The 16,209-nt window shown below is 39.9% G+C and overlaps 1 protein-coding gene across 3 annotated transcripts in view; it reads left to right on the top strand.

Annotated features, from left to right (window-relative positions):
- The window catches only part of CTNNAL1 (catenin alpha like 1), a 60,380-nt gene that overhangs the window by 10,492 nt on the left and 33,679 nt on the right, over positions 1-16,209 (top strand). For all 3 annotated transcript variants that reach the window (XM_060100857.1, XM_060100856.1, XM_060100854.1), the window contains exons 2-4: positions 6,784-6,973; positions 13,298-13,485; positions 15,579-15,698. In XM_060100857.1, the coding sequence (XP_059956840.1) occupies positions 6,784-6,973; positions 13,298-13,485; positions 15,579-15,698 (498 nt within the window). The remainder of the gene's footprint in view (positions 1-6,783; positions 6,974-13,297; positions 13,486-15,578; positions 15,699-16,209) is intronic.

The following is a 16,209-nucleotide window of genomic DNA, read 5'->3' as shown; positions in this document are numbered from 1 at the left end:
CTAGGTCTGAAGTGGATCTCTTATAAACAGCATATGTATGGGTCTTGTTTTTGTATCCATTCAGCCAGTCTAGGTCTTTTGGTTGGAGCATTTAATCCACTTACATTTAAGGTAATTATCGATATGTATGTTTCTGTTACCATTTTCTTAATTGTTTTGGGTTTGTTTTTGTACGTCTTTTCCTTCTCTTGTGTTTCCTGCCTAGAGAAGTTCCTTGAGCATTTGTTTTAAAGCTGGTTTGGTGTTGCTGAATTCTCTTAACTTTTGCTCATCTGTAAAGGTTTTAATTTCTCCATCGAATCTGAATGAGATCCTTGCTGGGTAGAGTAATCTTGGTTGTACGTTTTTCCCTTTCATCACTTTAAATATGTCCTGCCATCCCTTCTGGTTTACAGAGTTTATGCTGAAAAATTAGCTGATAACCTTATGGGGATTCCCTTGTATGTTATTTGTTGCTTTTCCCTTGCTGCTTTTGATATTTTTTCTTTGTATTTAATTTTTGATAGTTTGATTAATATGTGTCTTGGTGTGTTTCTCCATGTATTTATCCTGTATTGGACTCTCTGTGCTTCCTGGACTTGATTGACTATTTCCTTTCCCATGTTAGGGAAGTTTTTGACTATAATCTCTTCAGATATTTTCTCAGACCCTTTTTTTTTCTCTTCTTTTTTTTTTGCCATACGTGGGCCTCTCACTGTTGTGGCCTCTCCCGTTTCGGAGCACAGGCTCTGGACGTGCAGGCTCAGCGGCCGTGGCTCACGGGCCTAGCCGCTCCGCAGCATGTGGGATCTTCCCGGACCGGGGCACAAACCCGTGTCCCCTGCATCGGCAGGCGGACTCTCAACCACTGTGCCACCAGGAAGCCGTCTCTTCTTCTTCTGGGACCCCTATAATTCTAATGTTGGTACATTTAATGTTGTCTCAGATGTCTCTGAGACTGTCCTCAATTCTTTTCATTCTTTTTTTTTTATTCTACTCCCTGGCAGTTATTTCCACCATTTCATCTTCCAGCTCGCTTATCTGTTCTTCTCCCCTAGTTATTCTGCTATTTATTCCTCTAGAATATTTTTAATTTCAGTAATTGTGTTGTTCATCATTGTTTGTTGTTTAGTTCTTTTAGATACTTGTTAAATGTTTCTTGTATTTTCTCCATTCTGTTTCCAAGATTTTGGATCATCTTTACCATCATTACTCTGAATTCTTTTTCAGGTAGGTTCCGTATTTCGTCTTCATTTATTTGGTCTTGTAGGTTTTTACCTTGCTCCTTTGTCTGTAACATATTTTTGTTGTTTCTTTTTTTTTTTTTTTTTTTTTTGATGGTTGGTGCTGTGTTCCTGTCTTACTAGTTGTTTGGCCTGAGAAATCCAGCACTGGAGTTTGCAGGCAGTTAGATAGAGCTCCATCTTGGTGCTGAGATGAGGACCTCTGGGAGGCCTCACTCCGATTGACATTCCCTGGGCTCTGAGGTTCTCTGTTAGTCCAGCGGTTTAGACTTGGAGCCCCCACCATAGGAGCTCAGGCCCAACCTCCGGCCTGGGAAGCAAGATCCTGCCAGCTTCTCTGCCTATGCCCACAGCCCCTGCAGCTCCTTCAGGGGTATGTGGGGAGCAGTCCCCAGCTCTGGGAGCACTCAGCCGTGGGACTTGCCACGCCTCCTCTGATTCTTAACATAATCCTGGGAGGAAAGAGGCTGTGTAGTGACTGAGAGGCAACTTACTGCCTTTGTGACCCTGGGCAAATTCGTAACCTTTTCAAATTTCAGGTTCTTAATCTGTAAGATGAGGGTAGTAACAGTATCTACCTCACAGAGATGTAAGCATTGATTGAATCAGTACATGGAAAGCACATCAGATAGCGTTTGCTGTTGTGCTTAACGTTAAATGTTAACTAGTTTTATTTTTTGCTTGATAAGGAAATTGAAGTTTGGTCTCACTTTTGTTAAACTGTGTTTAAGTATGTCTGTAGAAAGCAAGACTGAAAAGGATTATGCCAAGTTGCTCACAAGGTAGTGGGATTATGGGTGACTTTTATTTCTTGGGGCTTTCCTATATTACCCCTTCCCGTTTTTAAAAACAATCAACATGTATAATTTTTTGGATCTCCCTTTTAAAAAGTTTGAAAATAATTTTAGGACATATATAGACCTTTTTTTTTTTGTATAAATTTATTTATTTATTTTTGGCTGTGTTGGGTCTTCATTGCTGCATGCGGGCTTTCTCTAGTTGCGGTGAGCAGGGGCTACTCTTCGTTGTGGCACGCGAGCTTTTCATTGTGGTGGCTTCTCTTGTTGCAGAGCACGGGCTCTAGGTGCACGGGCTTCAGTAGTTGTGGCACGTGGGCTCAGTAGTTGTGGCTTGTAGGCTCTAGAGCGTAGGCTCAGTTGTTGTGGCGCACAGGGTTAGTTGCTCCACGGCATAGGGGATCTTCCTGGACCAGGGCTTGAACCTGTGTCCCCTGCATTGGCAGGTGGATTCCTAGCCACTGTGCCACCAGGGAAGTCCCATATGTAGACCTTTTAATAAGAAATTTTATAAATTGACTTGGCTCCTCCAAATTCAATTTGAAATGCATACCTCTATTTAGACTGAATATTTTGCAGAGTGCTTTGAGTAAAAGGAAGATAGCCACACCTAATTATGCACTGGGGAGGATGCTTGTAGTGAAAGCAAAATGTGTGTTTCAGAACTGAACAATAGTTGGTATTTTAGCCTAACTGCAGGATCTTTTCTTTACAATTGAAAAGTCTAAACTTTATAAAGGATTTAATAAAAACAACTTAAACTTCTTTTCTCCAGAGTCTCTTCCAACATGGTTGTTGGAACAGTCAGTGGTGGTCAAGTTCTCTGTTCTCCAGGTGATACTAAGAGTTCCCTAGGATGTATCAGGTGTGGAGAAGGACTAAGCTGGTGCTCATAGTATTCATATTTGTTTCCCTGCTTCCCATAATCCATAATTATCCTCAAAATTCAACCATAGAAACACTTCTTTGATGGACTGCCTAGTAATTTTAGGTAATATTTTATTTTGAAGAAAGTATTTTTCCCTCCAAAACCAAAAACACTCAGAAAACCCAGGAAGATTGAAAAGCTTCACTAAAGGAAAGAGTATGGGGTGGACTTCGGTGTCAGATAAACCTGGGTTCACATTCTAAGCTAAGCCGCTTCTTAGCTGTGTAAGCCAAGTACTTAATTTCACTCAGCCTCAGTTTTCTTATCTTGAATAGTATGTAAGGATTAAATAAGAGAGCTTATGATAATATGCCTCTGAGTACTTAAACTGGGTACTATGTTAAACATGATACTGCATCGTTTTCTTTAATCCTCTTGTCAGTTGAGAAGTCAGAGGCAGGGAAGTCAGGTTGGCTAAGTGGTGAAGAGGCTAGGCTCTTGAGTCAGAGTATCTGGATTTAAATCTTAAATCTCCTACTCTTCTTGATGTCTAATTTCCTTACTCTCCATGCTGTCTAGTTTTCTCATTTGTGAAATGGGGATGACATTAGTACCTATTTCATTGGGATTTTGTGAGGCATTATAATGTAGTACTTAAAAGTGTGGTCTCTGCCAGCGTTATCCTGATACCAAAGCCAGATAAGGACACTATAAGGGAAAAAGCCAAACCAAACCAAAACAACAACAGCAAAAGACTATAGGCCAATATCCCTGATGAATACAGATGCAAAAATATTAACAAAATACTAGCAAACTGAATTCAGTAGCACATTAAATGGATCATACACTATGATCAAGTGGGATTTATCCCTGGGTTGCAAGAATGGTTCAATATATGCAAATCAATAAATGTGCTACACCACATTAATAAAATGAAGGAAAAATTATATAATCACAATAGGTGCAGAAAAAGCATCTGACAAAATTTAATATTCTTTCATGATTGAGTATATAAAGAATGTACCTCAACATAATAAAGGCCATATATTATAAGCTCACAGCTAACATCATTCTCAACAGTGAAATGTTGAAAGCTTTTTCTCTAATGTCAGGAACAAGCAAGGGTGTCCATTCTCACCACTCCTATTCAGTATAGTACTGGAAGTGTTAGCCAGAGCAGTCAGGCAACAAAAAGGCATAAAAGGCATCAAAGTCAGAAAGGAAGAAGTAAAATTATCTCCATTTTCAGATAACATGATCTTATATATAAGGAAATCCTAAAGACTCCACCAAAAAACTGTTAGAACTAATAAACAAACTCCTAAAGTTGAAGGATAAAAAAATCCACATGCAGAAATTGGTGTTGTGTTTCTATACATTAAAAACAAAATATCTGAAAAAGAAATAAAAGAAAAGAAAAGTAGCATCAACAATGATAAAATACTTAAGAATAAATTTAACCAAGGAGGTGAAAGATCAGTACACTGAACACTCTAAACCTTTGATGAAAGAAATTGAAGAAGACACAAGTAAATGGAAAGATAATCCATGTTCATAGGTCAGGAGAATTAGTATTAAAATGTCCACAGTACCCCAAGCTATCTATAGCTTCAGTGCAATTCCTATCAAAATTCCAATGGCAGCTTTAACAGAAATAGAAAAACAATCCTGAAATTTGTATGGAAGCACCAAGACCCCAACTAGCCAAGGCATCCTGAGAAATAGGAAAAAAGCTGGAGGCATCACACTTCCTGATTTCAAACTATACTACAAAGCTATAGTAATTAAACAGTATGGGGCTGGCATTAAAATAGACACATGGTCCACTGGAACAAAATCCAGAGCCCGTGCATACATAGTAAACTAATATTTGACAGAGGAGCCAAGAATACTCAATGGGTAAAGGATAGCTTCTTCAATAAATGATTCGGGAAAACTGGATAATCACATGTAAAAGAATGAAATGGGACCCTTATCTTATACCACTCACAAAAATTAACTTGAAATGGATTAAAGACTTAAGTGTAAGACCTGAAGCCATAAAACTCCTAGACAAAAACATAGGGAGGGCTTCCCTGGTAGTGCAGTGGTTGAGAGTCTGCCTGCCGATGCAGGGATGTGGGTTCGTGCCCCAGTCCAGGAGGATCCCACATGCCGCGGAGCGGCTGGGCCCGTGAGCCATGGCCGCTAACCCTGCACGTCCGGAGCCTGTGCTCCGCAATGGGAGGGGCCACAACAGTGAGGGGCCCGCGTACCACAAAAAAAAAAAAAAGACATACACATGGCCAACAGGTACATGAAAAAATGCTTAAAATCACCAATCACCAGGGAAATTCAAGTCAAAACTACAATGAGATATTACCTCACATCTGTTAAAATTGACTGTCATCAGAAAGATAAGTGATGGTGGGGATGTGGAGAAAAGGGAACCCTTGTGCACTGTTGGTGGGAATGTAAGTTGGTGCAGCCACTATGGAAAAGAGTATGAAGATTCCTCAAAAAGTTTAAAAAATAGAACTATGATATGATCCAGCAATCCCACTTCCTTCATAGAAGGAAGATCAACTAATCTCAGGTAGCTACACAGATACTTTCTATCACATTATCCTATTTTAATATTTTGCATAGCATTTACATTAATTTTTTTTTAACCTATGTGTGTGATTATTGTGTCACCCCTCACCCCACTAGAATGTAAGCTCCATGAGAGTATGGGCCTTTTCTTTCTTGTTCATTGCTGTTTCATCATTGCCTAGAATTTTATTTGACATATGATAGGTGTGCAACAACTGTATTTTGTACGTTGGATTATTGTTACTTTGATAGACTGTAAACAGAATAAGGGCAGGATTGTGTTAGTCTTGTTCATTGATGCAGCCTCAGGACCTGTATTCTAGGAAATGTTCAAATTTTGGAAGATAATATTATAGATGAGGAAATTTAGAGAGATTAAGTACATTTCCCTAGGTCATTTAGTTAGTAATGGCAGAGCCAAGGCTCAAACCCAGGCCTTCCTGACTAAATTATTAATACCATAACACATAAAGTGCTTGGCACATAGTTGCTGCTCAAAGGGCAAGTCCCTTCCTCTTCTCTTAATTCACTATTCTGGTCTTTGTTAATATATTTATATAAATCATTTCAAAGTTATACACGATGAACATGTACCATTTGGGATTTATATTTTTCATGTTAACATTCTTTAAATATTTTTATATGTCACTATAGTTCAGGTACTAATTTTCTAGGACATTTTGAAGATTTGTATTTGTTTCAACCAGCTTAACTTGTCACCTTTTATATTTTATTTCAGGGCCTGGAATCAAGTGTTAAAGCTCTTGGTGTTTCGTTTACTTTGAGTCTGCAACAAAACGGAGAGAAGTATAAAACATAGATTATAGTGGTCCTTCTAAAGTGTAAACAAGTATGGTTCATGTACCATTTTGTACAACCTACACACTGTGCTAGGCAGTGGAGTGGAATGCATGGTGAAGAAGATGCTGTCTCTACTCTCACAGCAGCTCAAGTCACAGTAGAGGCATCTAGACCTGAAGTGCTTTGGTTTTATGTGGATTCTTTGAATGTAATGATCCACCTTCTCCTACTTTTCTCCTGTCTCTAAGATTTGTTGCAATATCTGGAGGGCTTATAGAACTGTGTGCCCTGGATAACTGCCCTCAGGTAAACTTAGAATTGTTATTAATGGAAATGTCCTCAGGAGGGATGCAAGATGATTCGCTCGTTGTCTGGGTTGAAGCATTAAAACTATCAGATAATTTAGTGTATTAGGCTAGTGTAGTATGCTGGGCTTAATTTTCTTGGCCATTGTGATACAGCTTTAAAAAAAAGTATTGAGATAAAGTTTAAGCAGGTTGCTTTTATCTTTTATTTTTAGATCACCACGCTTATTAATCATAAGGATAATACCAAAAAGTCTGATAAAACTCTGCAAGCAATTCAGCGTGTAGGACAAGCTGTAAACTTGGCAGTTGGAAGATTTGTTAAAGTAGGGGAAGCTATAGCCAATGAAAACTGGGACTTGAAAGAAGAAATAAATATTGCCTGTATTGAAGCTAAACAAGCAGGTACGTTAAAGCCTATTTATACCAATTTTATTGCTTTGGATATCATGACAAATTATTGTCTTATTTTGAGTAAAGATGTGTACTGTGTTTTAGCTCTTTTATTACTGATGCCTAGGTCATTAAAGCCCTAGATTAGCGTCCAGGAATATTGAATTTCTCTTGGATTAAGTCCTAAATCTGAAACATTGAATTCTTTCACTGGGCAGGGTAGAAGCCCACCATCCTGGCCATCAGCCATTGAATGCAAGAGGTATAGAAGGAATGTGAGGCCTGGACTCTACTGTCAAGGAGCATATTAGCCTATTTGCCATCATGTAGGAAATGGAAATAAAACTAAGCCTGTTCCTGTCTCTACAGCAGACAAATCTGACTTCAGATTTCCTGATGTCTCACAAGTCTATAACTGGTGGCATAGAAGTTTGAGAGAACCTGGGGAGTTTTGACGGATACAGATAATTCAGCTTTGTTTAAGTGTCATTTACCCACCTATTCTTTGAATATTTACTGAGTGCTGGCCATATGCCAGGTTTCTTCTAGACCAGAGGGATATAGCCACGTAGAAATCAGTATAAAGTCTGCCCTCATGGAGCTTGCATTCTAGTGAGGGAGACCATAAACAAATGAATAAATAGATATGTGCATAAGGACAGGTGGCGACAGTTATCATGGAGAAAATAGTAAAGCAGAATAAGGGTTAGGAGACCAAAGGAGGTATATTTTAGGGAGGGCAGGGTTTCTCAACTTTGATGCCGTTGACATTTTGGGCTTGATAATTCTTTGCTGGGGGTGCGGGCTGCCCCTTGCATTGTAGAATCCCTAACTTCTACCTATCAGATGCCTATAAATCCCTTCTTCCCCCATTGTGACAGCCAAAAATGTCTCGACATTGCCAAATGTCCTCTGAGGGATCAAAATGGCCCCCCCAGTTAAGAACTACTGAAATCGGGGGGTGGAGTCAGGAAATCTCTCTAAGGAAGTAACACTGAAGCAGAGACTGCAATGAAGTGAGGACCCCAACTATATGAATATCTGGGGGAAGGACATTCCGGGCAAGGAGAAGAGCAAGAACAGGTATGGCTTTCTAGGCAAAGATAGGAACTTTGGGCCATGTTCTAAGTGTCACAGTGGGGCTAGTGGAAGGTTTTGTGCAGGATGGTGACATAATCTCATAATATATTTTAAAAGGATCCCTGGTGGCTGCTGTAGAGAGAACAGATTTTAGGGGGTATGGGGGTGAAATCAGAGACCAGTTAGGAGGCTGTTATAGTGGTTCAGGTGATAGACGATGGTGACTTAGACCCAGTGATAGCACTTGAGGTGGTGAAAAGGAGTTGCATTTGGTTATATTGAGAAGGTGGAGCTGGTAGGATTTGTTGATAGTTTGGGTGTAGGATGTGATGGGAAGAAGAGTCATGGATAACTCCAAGGTTTGATGGGTAGATGGTGGTGCTCTTAATTGAGATGGGCAACCCTGAGAGAGGAGCAGGTATGTTTGGAGGGTCATCATGGGGGGAAGGGAGTAGGTGAGATAAGGCCAAGTAATGTGGAGGGGCCAACCAGGCAATACATGGCCCTAATGTTATATGAATGACTTCAGGTACTATTCTATACTTGATAGATTGAGGAATTTGGGGCCAGCTGAAAGACAATAATTTTGTGTTAGAAATCTTTCTGGTAGTGCGGAGGAAATGAACAAATGAGGGTTGATTGAGAGAGAGTTGAGACTAAAGGCAGAGAGATTAATGTGGAAGCTTTTCCAGCAAACCAGGCTAAACCAAGACAGTGTGTTAGGGATATAAAAACCAGAAAGAGTACACTAAATATTCGCTAAGGTGATTAAATGATAGAACTTGGTTATTGACTAAAGCAAAGGGAGGATTCTGAGTTGACTCTTGGGTTTCTAGCCATCACTAAGATATAGAATAGATTTTATGTAGGGAAGGGGAATGGCCTTATTCTACTCATAATTTATGTTTTGCCTACATATTAAAAGAGATTTAAGGGAATTCCCTGGCGGTCCAGTGGTTAGGACTCGGTGCTTTCACTGCTGTGGCCCGGGTGCAATCCCTGGTGGGGGAACTAAGATCCCGTAAGCTGTAGGGTGTAGCCAAAAAAAAAGAGAGAGAGAGATGTAAAATAGTTACAATTAAACATATGTTTAATGAACCCATTAAAATAGGAGATGAAAATAAATATACTAGAAACTTTGGCCAACATTGTTACTCTAATTAAACATGAAATTTATCTTTGTACTTCCTGGAAAGCAAGACAAGAAATGTGGGAAAGAAGGGGTTATATAATTCTCATTGTTTGTTGAAAGGAAACAAACCAGCTTGTCAAGAGGAAAGTGACTTTTTTTCCTGGAACTAAATTGTGTGGGCACTTATACAAGAGACGTTATTACATAATGCCGTGGACAGTTCAACAGAAAATGTAGAGATGTTTTTCATGTTACTGTTTCTTAAGCAAACCCTTAATTAAAGCAAGAGTAAGGGTTTTTAAAAGAAAGGGCAGTCTGAGTCCTCACCTTTTGGCTTCGTAACATGTCACTGTGCTCAGTGTAAGGTGAGAAGAGGATGTGTACACCTACCCCAGCTCCAGTAGACTGTGCTGCCCTGCAAGTCCTGTGAGCCTAGGAGCTCCATGCAGGTGTCTTTTGGATGCTGTCTGGTGTCATGGGCTGCGCCTGTTGTCTCTTCTCATGTGAAGTGCCCTTTCCCTTCTTGAGAACTGCCTCTTAGGGTCACTCAGATAATATAATGAGAATGGTGCCTCCTGGAGTTGTAGGATATGGAAGCCTTATTTTCTCTTAACATATACAAATTTAAGACTTCAGTCACTCCTGGAATGTTTCTAGCCCACTCAACTCACAGTAGTCATTTTCTCCTTTGGACCATTTAATATTCATTTGAGGGGAATAATGTAAAGTAGTGATAAGGAACTGTGGCTTTGGAGTCAATCCCAACTCTTCCACTTGCTAGCAGTGTGATATTGGGCAAGCTACTAAACCTTTTTAAACCTCAATTTTCTAATCTATAAAGTGGGGATATTGTTAGTGTTTATAGCAGTGTTTTGACATAATGCATGTATGCATTTGGCACATAGAAAGTGCTCAATAAATATTAGTTGTCATTATAATGATTATTTCTAACTTTGCTTTCCCTGTGTTGAACTTTTGCATTGTGTTTTTACTTTTCTCTAATTGAGGTATAATTGACACACAACATTATACTAGTTTCAGGTATACAATGTAATGATTAGATATTTGTATATATTGTGAAATGATCACCACAGTAGGTCTAGTTAACATTCACACATAGTTACAAGATTTTTTTTTTCTTGCAGTGAGAACTTAAGATTTACTCTATAGCAACTTTCAAATATGCAATACAGTATTATTAACTATGGTTGCCAGGCTGTGCATTACATCCCATGACTTATTTAACTTATAACTGGAAGTTTGTACCTTTTGAGTCCACCCATTTTGTCCACCCCCCAACTGTTTTTACTTTTTACTTGGCTTCTAGTCAAGTTTTACATTTTCTGTGGACACTCAATAAATATTTGTATTTGACCGACTTTGAGTTTTTGCTTTAAGACATAACACTAACTAGTTACATATAACAAGTTAAAAAATGACAACCATGAAACTATAAGGCAGCTTTGTGACTTTTCCAGGGAACTAATTTCTGAACAGTCTATACTTGGAACAACTTTATAATGTTATGGAAGCATTTAACTTTGTTGGTGGAGCTAACCAAATGTTACCATCCCACATACTTAGGGCTAAATGCCTGGGGTTTAGTCAGAAAAAGGAAAGGTTAAATAACGCCATATGGGCAAGCTTGTATGTAATATCTTTGACGACTGAGAGCTACTGGAAAAAGTAACATTTTCCAGGGGTGCAGAGGAAACATTTTTATATTTCTTGCTATTACAAAGTGATACTTTTCCTCTTGCTCCTTTCTCTGTACGTTAAAGTTTAATTCTAACCTCTTTTTTCTCTTCATATTTGCTATATAAACTTGGTATTAGTTACCTATTGCTGTGTAACATATTAACCCAAACTTAGCAACTTAAAACCAGAAACATTTTATTCCCTCACATAGTTTCTGAGGGTCAGAAATCAGGGAGTAGCTTAACCAGCTGGTTCTGGGTCAGCGTCTCTCATGAGGTTACACTCAGGGTGTTGGCTGGGCCTGCAGGTTGGGCTGGACTGCAGGATCTGCTTTCAAGCTCCCTCTCTTGGTTATCGGCAAGCTTCACATTTTTGCTGGCTCTTGACTAGAGGCCTCCGATTCTCCCCATGTATGCCTCTCTGCAGTAGTGGCTGCGTACAACATGGTAAATGGCTTCCCTCAGAGAGAGAGAGCAACCAAGATGGCAACCTCAGAGTCTTTAACAACCTAACGTTGGGTGTAGCATGCTGTCACTTCTGCCATACCAACCCTGGTATGATGTGGGAGCAGAAAACACAGGGATGAAAAAGAGGTGGGGACCGTTGGGAGCCATCTTGGAGGCTGGCTACCCCAGACTTCGTCTGTTAGTAGAACTTCAGCTGTTGTCATGATATGTAACCACTCCATATGTAATGGCTTATCTTTTGGGTTTTCCTGTTTCATTTCCAATTCCTATTGTCTGAAACTAAATTTATCATCTCCCTTCCCATGCCCTTCTGACTTTTTTAAGTGACTTAGGTTTACAACCTTGAAGCCATTTTTTTCACTTTTCCTTTCCTTCTTATCACTGTTAAGGTCCTAATTTTATATTTTGTTCCCTCAGTATCTCCCAAATCATCTTTTTTATATTCCTATGGCTATCATCCTAGTAAGTTCCTTACTGCTTCACACCCACAATTAAAATAGCTGCCTGGTTAGTAGCCTGGCTCTGAATCTCTCCTTTCTAGTCCATTTTATATGCTTCTATCAGACTAATCTTCCTGAATCCTGACTCATTATGTCATACCTTGTGATATATCCATTAAAATTCAGATAATTTTTCTCGAGATCCTTAGCCTCTTGTGTGTATGTAATAATATTGACAAGAGGGCTTTTGTGAGAAAATCAATCCATTATGTACTCAGACTTATTTATGACTTAAAAATGATCTTGAGGGCTTCCCTGGTGGCACAGTGGTTGAGAGTCCGCCTGCCGATGCAGGGGACGCAGGTTCGTGCCCCGGTCCGGGAGGATCCCACATGCCGCGGAGCGGCTGGGCCCGTGAGCCATGGCCGCTGGGCCTGCGCGTCCAGAGCCTGTGCTCCGCAACAGGAGAGGCCACGACAGTGAGAGGCCCACACACAGAAAAACAAAACAAAACAAAAATGATCTTGAACATTACAAGATGATGAAAAGTTTATTTTTTTAAACTTTTAAATTTAAACAGTAAGGTTTGGGAAAAAGTTACAATCTGGTTTCATTTGGGGGGACAAGAAATATTTGAATTGTTTTATTATTGGATAATTGCTATCACAGAAATCAAAAGATTTTCATAGCAACAATGAAGAAGAGACTTTTTCTTTTTCTTTTCTTTTTTTTTTTTTTTTTTTTGCGGTTCGCGGGCCTCTCACTGTTGTGGCCTCTCCCGTTGTGGAGCACAGTCTCCAGACGTGCAGGCTCAGCGGCCATGGCTCACGGGCCCAGCCGCTCTGCGGCATGTGGGATATTCCCGGACCGGGGCACGAACCTGTGTCCCCTGCATTGGCAGGCGGACTCTCAACCACTACGCCACCAGGGAAGCCCGAGGGATGGTTTTTCTAGGCCCACTTTTCACTGAGGATGCCTCCTGCTGGGGCCCAAAGTCTTGTCTTCTCTCCCTGCCTATCCATAAAAACCCAAACCCCTTCAGGTTATGGAGATGGGCAGTGACAGCCACCCCCACCCCTGCCCCCCTGATGCTCCCTCTATCCCCTCAGCCCTAGCCAAAGCCTGGGCAACTGCTTACTTCTCTGCTTTTAGGTTCTTCTTTGGTTATTGGCTCCTGGGATCTCTCTTTCTTGGCCTTATAGAGCAGGAGGCTTTTGGGATCATGTAGTTTGCCATACTGCTGGAAACCGAAGTTATAATATTTTTCAAACTCGATGAATGCAACAATTTTCCACAGTTCTTAGGAATGTACCATTATTTCGCCATTAGAGAACCTTATATGATAATCCTTGGGTTCATCAAGAAGAAACTATTTCTTATTCCTGAAATAAGACTCCAAAGTTGAGTTTCTACCCATTGAGCACATTACCTTAAAGATTAGAGAAAAGTCTGGATTTTAATTTGTGTGACTTATTCCCAGTTTAACCCCCCACCCCCCACCCTTTGCCTTTCTTCTTAGGAGAAACAATTGCAGCGCTTACAGATATGAGCAGCTTGAATCGTCCAGAATCTGATGGCCAGATCACAATTTTTACAGATAAAACAGGAGTTATAAAGGCTGCAAGATTACTTCTTTCTTCAGTGACAAAAGTGTTATTGCTGGCAGACCGAGTAGTCATTAAGCAGATAATAAGGTCAAGAAATAAGGTACTTACTTACCTTTCTAATGTTTCTACTTGTGTCTTTCAGGGTTGTTCAAAAAGTTTTTTGTTCTTTTTTTTTTTTAGGTTAACTGCAGGCAATTCAGCAGTGCTTATCTGTTTTAATTGTTTATTATTCTAATTGTCTACAGTTTAAAAGTGATGCTTCATCTATACCTGTAATTCCTAAATGTATATACTGGGCTCAAACTTTTGAATGCAAATAACATTTCTTCTCAGAAAACCATTATCTACTTGTTGAGGTTTATTGGTGAAAACTTTTCGTGTGTACAAATGTGGGAAGAAAAGCTGAGCACCATGACAATGTATGTAGTAGAAAGCTAGCTGATAAAAATACTGAATTCTGGGCTTCCCTGGTGGTGCAGTGGTTGAGAGTCCGCCTGCCGATGCAGGGGACACAGGTTCATGCCCCGGTCCGGGAAGATCCCACATGCCGCGGAGCGGCTGGGCCTGTGAGCCATGGCCGCTGAGCCTGCGCGTCCGGAGCCTGTGCTCCACAACGGGAGAGGCCACAGCAGTGAGAGGCCTGCGTAACGCAAAAAACAAAAACAAAAACAAAAAAAACTGAATTCCTCAGTGCCTTTTTTTCCCCTAAGTCAGAGAGTAACAATTTATATGCTTAAGAAAAAGCTCAATTACCTGAAACCACAATTATCCACATTATAAAATTTCTGTATGCAAAGTTCCTAAATATTACTTAATAATCATAAAATTTAGAGAATAGATTTTAACTCTTCCAGTCTAGACCTCTTTCAGTCTCTCAGATAATGGCCATGCTTCTCCGTCAACAGGGAAGCCAGGGTGTGTACATTTATTTATTTATTTATTTATTTAGCTGCGGGTCTTAGTTGTGGCAGGCGGGATCTTTTAGTTGTGGAATGTGGACCTCTTAGTTGTGGCACGCGAACTCTTAGTTGCGGCGTGCACGCGGGATCTATCTCCCCGACCAGGGATGAACCCGGGCCCCCTGCATTGGGAGCGCGGAATCTTACCCACTGGACCACCAGGGAAGTCCCAATCACTTCTTTCCCTGGATAATCCCCTAGGCAAAGAGGAGGGCAGTCAGCCAGGGAAGGGATCCTCCCACTGATTTGAGGACAAAACTACCTGGATAGTATTGAGTGAATTGAAAAATGTAAGTTTAAAGAGAAAAAGCAGTTGGAGAGGTGAATCGGACAGTGCTAGAGGCATAGGAACAAACCTTCCTCTCTTTGGAAGACGGAGGTTCTGCTCAGTGGTAGCAATCTGCCTTATCTGCATTAGTTGCCTAGGCTTCCTGAGCTGCCGGGGCAGATTAACATGCCAAATAATCCATCATATCCTCATTAAAAATAAGTAAACACAGGCTATCTGTGTTTTCCTTCCCTATCCTGGTCTGACTAAAACTAATCCAGTACTGTTATTTTAGAAAAAAGTATTTGAAAATATGTTTCACATCTATTTACTTTACTTCTAAATATCAAGAAAATACATAACGTTCTCTGTTGGCTGTGTTACAGACATGCCCTCTATCTACTCCTGGCTGCCCAAAGCTTCTTGGCAATTAACTTATTTACCACAGGCAGTTTCTGACTGATCCAAACTTTTCCTATTCGTGAAGTCCCTAATCGCCCTTTGCACTCCTCACTATGCGAGTGACCTTCCTTACACTTTTATGAGGAGGATGGGGTTCCCCCAATTCTGGTTCACTGAACCTTAAAGCTTCTGTGTATCATCTTTTATCCTCATCCCCCTCCTACTTCTCTGAAGATTTGATTACCTTAGTCCTGCCCATTCCCACCTTCTCCAGACCTTGCTGCATAAATGACCTCTTGCATATTTAGTCATTTCCTTTACTTTTTCCTTTAATTTTCAAGTAAGCCCAAGTCTTCCCATCCTAAAAAGAAATCATTCCCGAGATGATTCTAACCTTTGAATCTACATCTACTTCTCTGAGTCCTTCTCTGTCTTTTCCTCCGACTCTTTCTCAACTTTCCCCTAGAATTTAGAACTTCTCTTTTGTTCCTCTCTTGGCTCAGGTTTGATGTCTCAGTCTCTTTCACATCTAAACCTGATAACAAAATAATGTCTGTTTTGCAGGTTCTTGCAACTATGGAAAGACTGGAGAAAGTGAACAGCTTTCAAGAGTTTGTCCAAATATTCAGTCAATTTGGAAATGAAATGGTGGAGTTTGCACATCTTACTGGAGATAGACAAAATGTATGTGTTTACCATATTTTAAAATCTTGAGATACATTTATACTTTTCAATTTGGATAGAGGTGTGATCTTTGTGATCATTTGGGTTGGTTTTTTTGCTTATTAAATCTATAACCTTGCTCTTGAAAGCCTTTCATAAATAAGCCAGGATAGAGTAAATAGATCTGTATGCCTTGTTTTGCTCACAGATAACAGTTAAATATTTTCCCACCTCACACACTGGGAAAGGTCATACTTGCCTTCAAGGCCCAATTCAAGTACTTCCTCTTTCACAGAACTTTCCATTTGACTCTTCTACAAGGGCTCAGGCAAATAAATGAGTCATCATACATATCCTGATAGTATTTTGTTATATATCTCTTATTATTCTTTCTTTAATTTGTTATATATTATTCTGTTATTATATCTTTCTATAATTGTTCTATATTAGATTAATAGTAATAACCCAAGCATTGGATGATTTGCATTGGCTATATGTTAGCTACTTAATATTCATGATTTCATTTAAGTCT

Source organism: Mesoplodon densirostris, chromosome 6, assembly GCF_025265405.1.
Source record: "Mesoplodon densirostris isolate mMesDen1 chromosome 6, mMesDen1 primary haplotype, whole genome shotgun sequence".
Classification (NCBI taxonomy): domain Eukaryota; kingdom Metazoa; phylum Chordata; class Mammalia; order Artiodactyla; family Ziphiidae; genus Mesoplodon; species Mesoplodon densirostris.
Note: the sequence above shows the minus strand (reverse complement) of the source record. Positions and strands in the feature narration are given on the sequence as shown.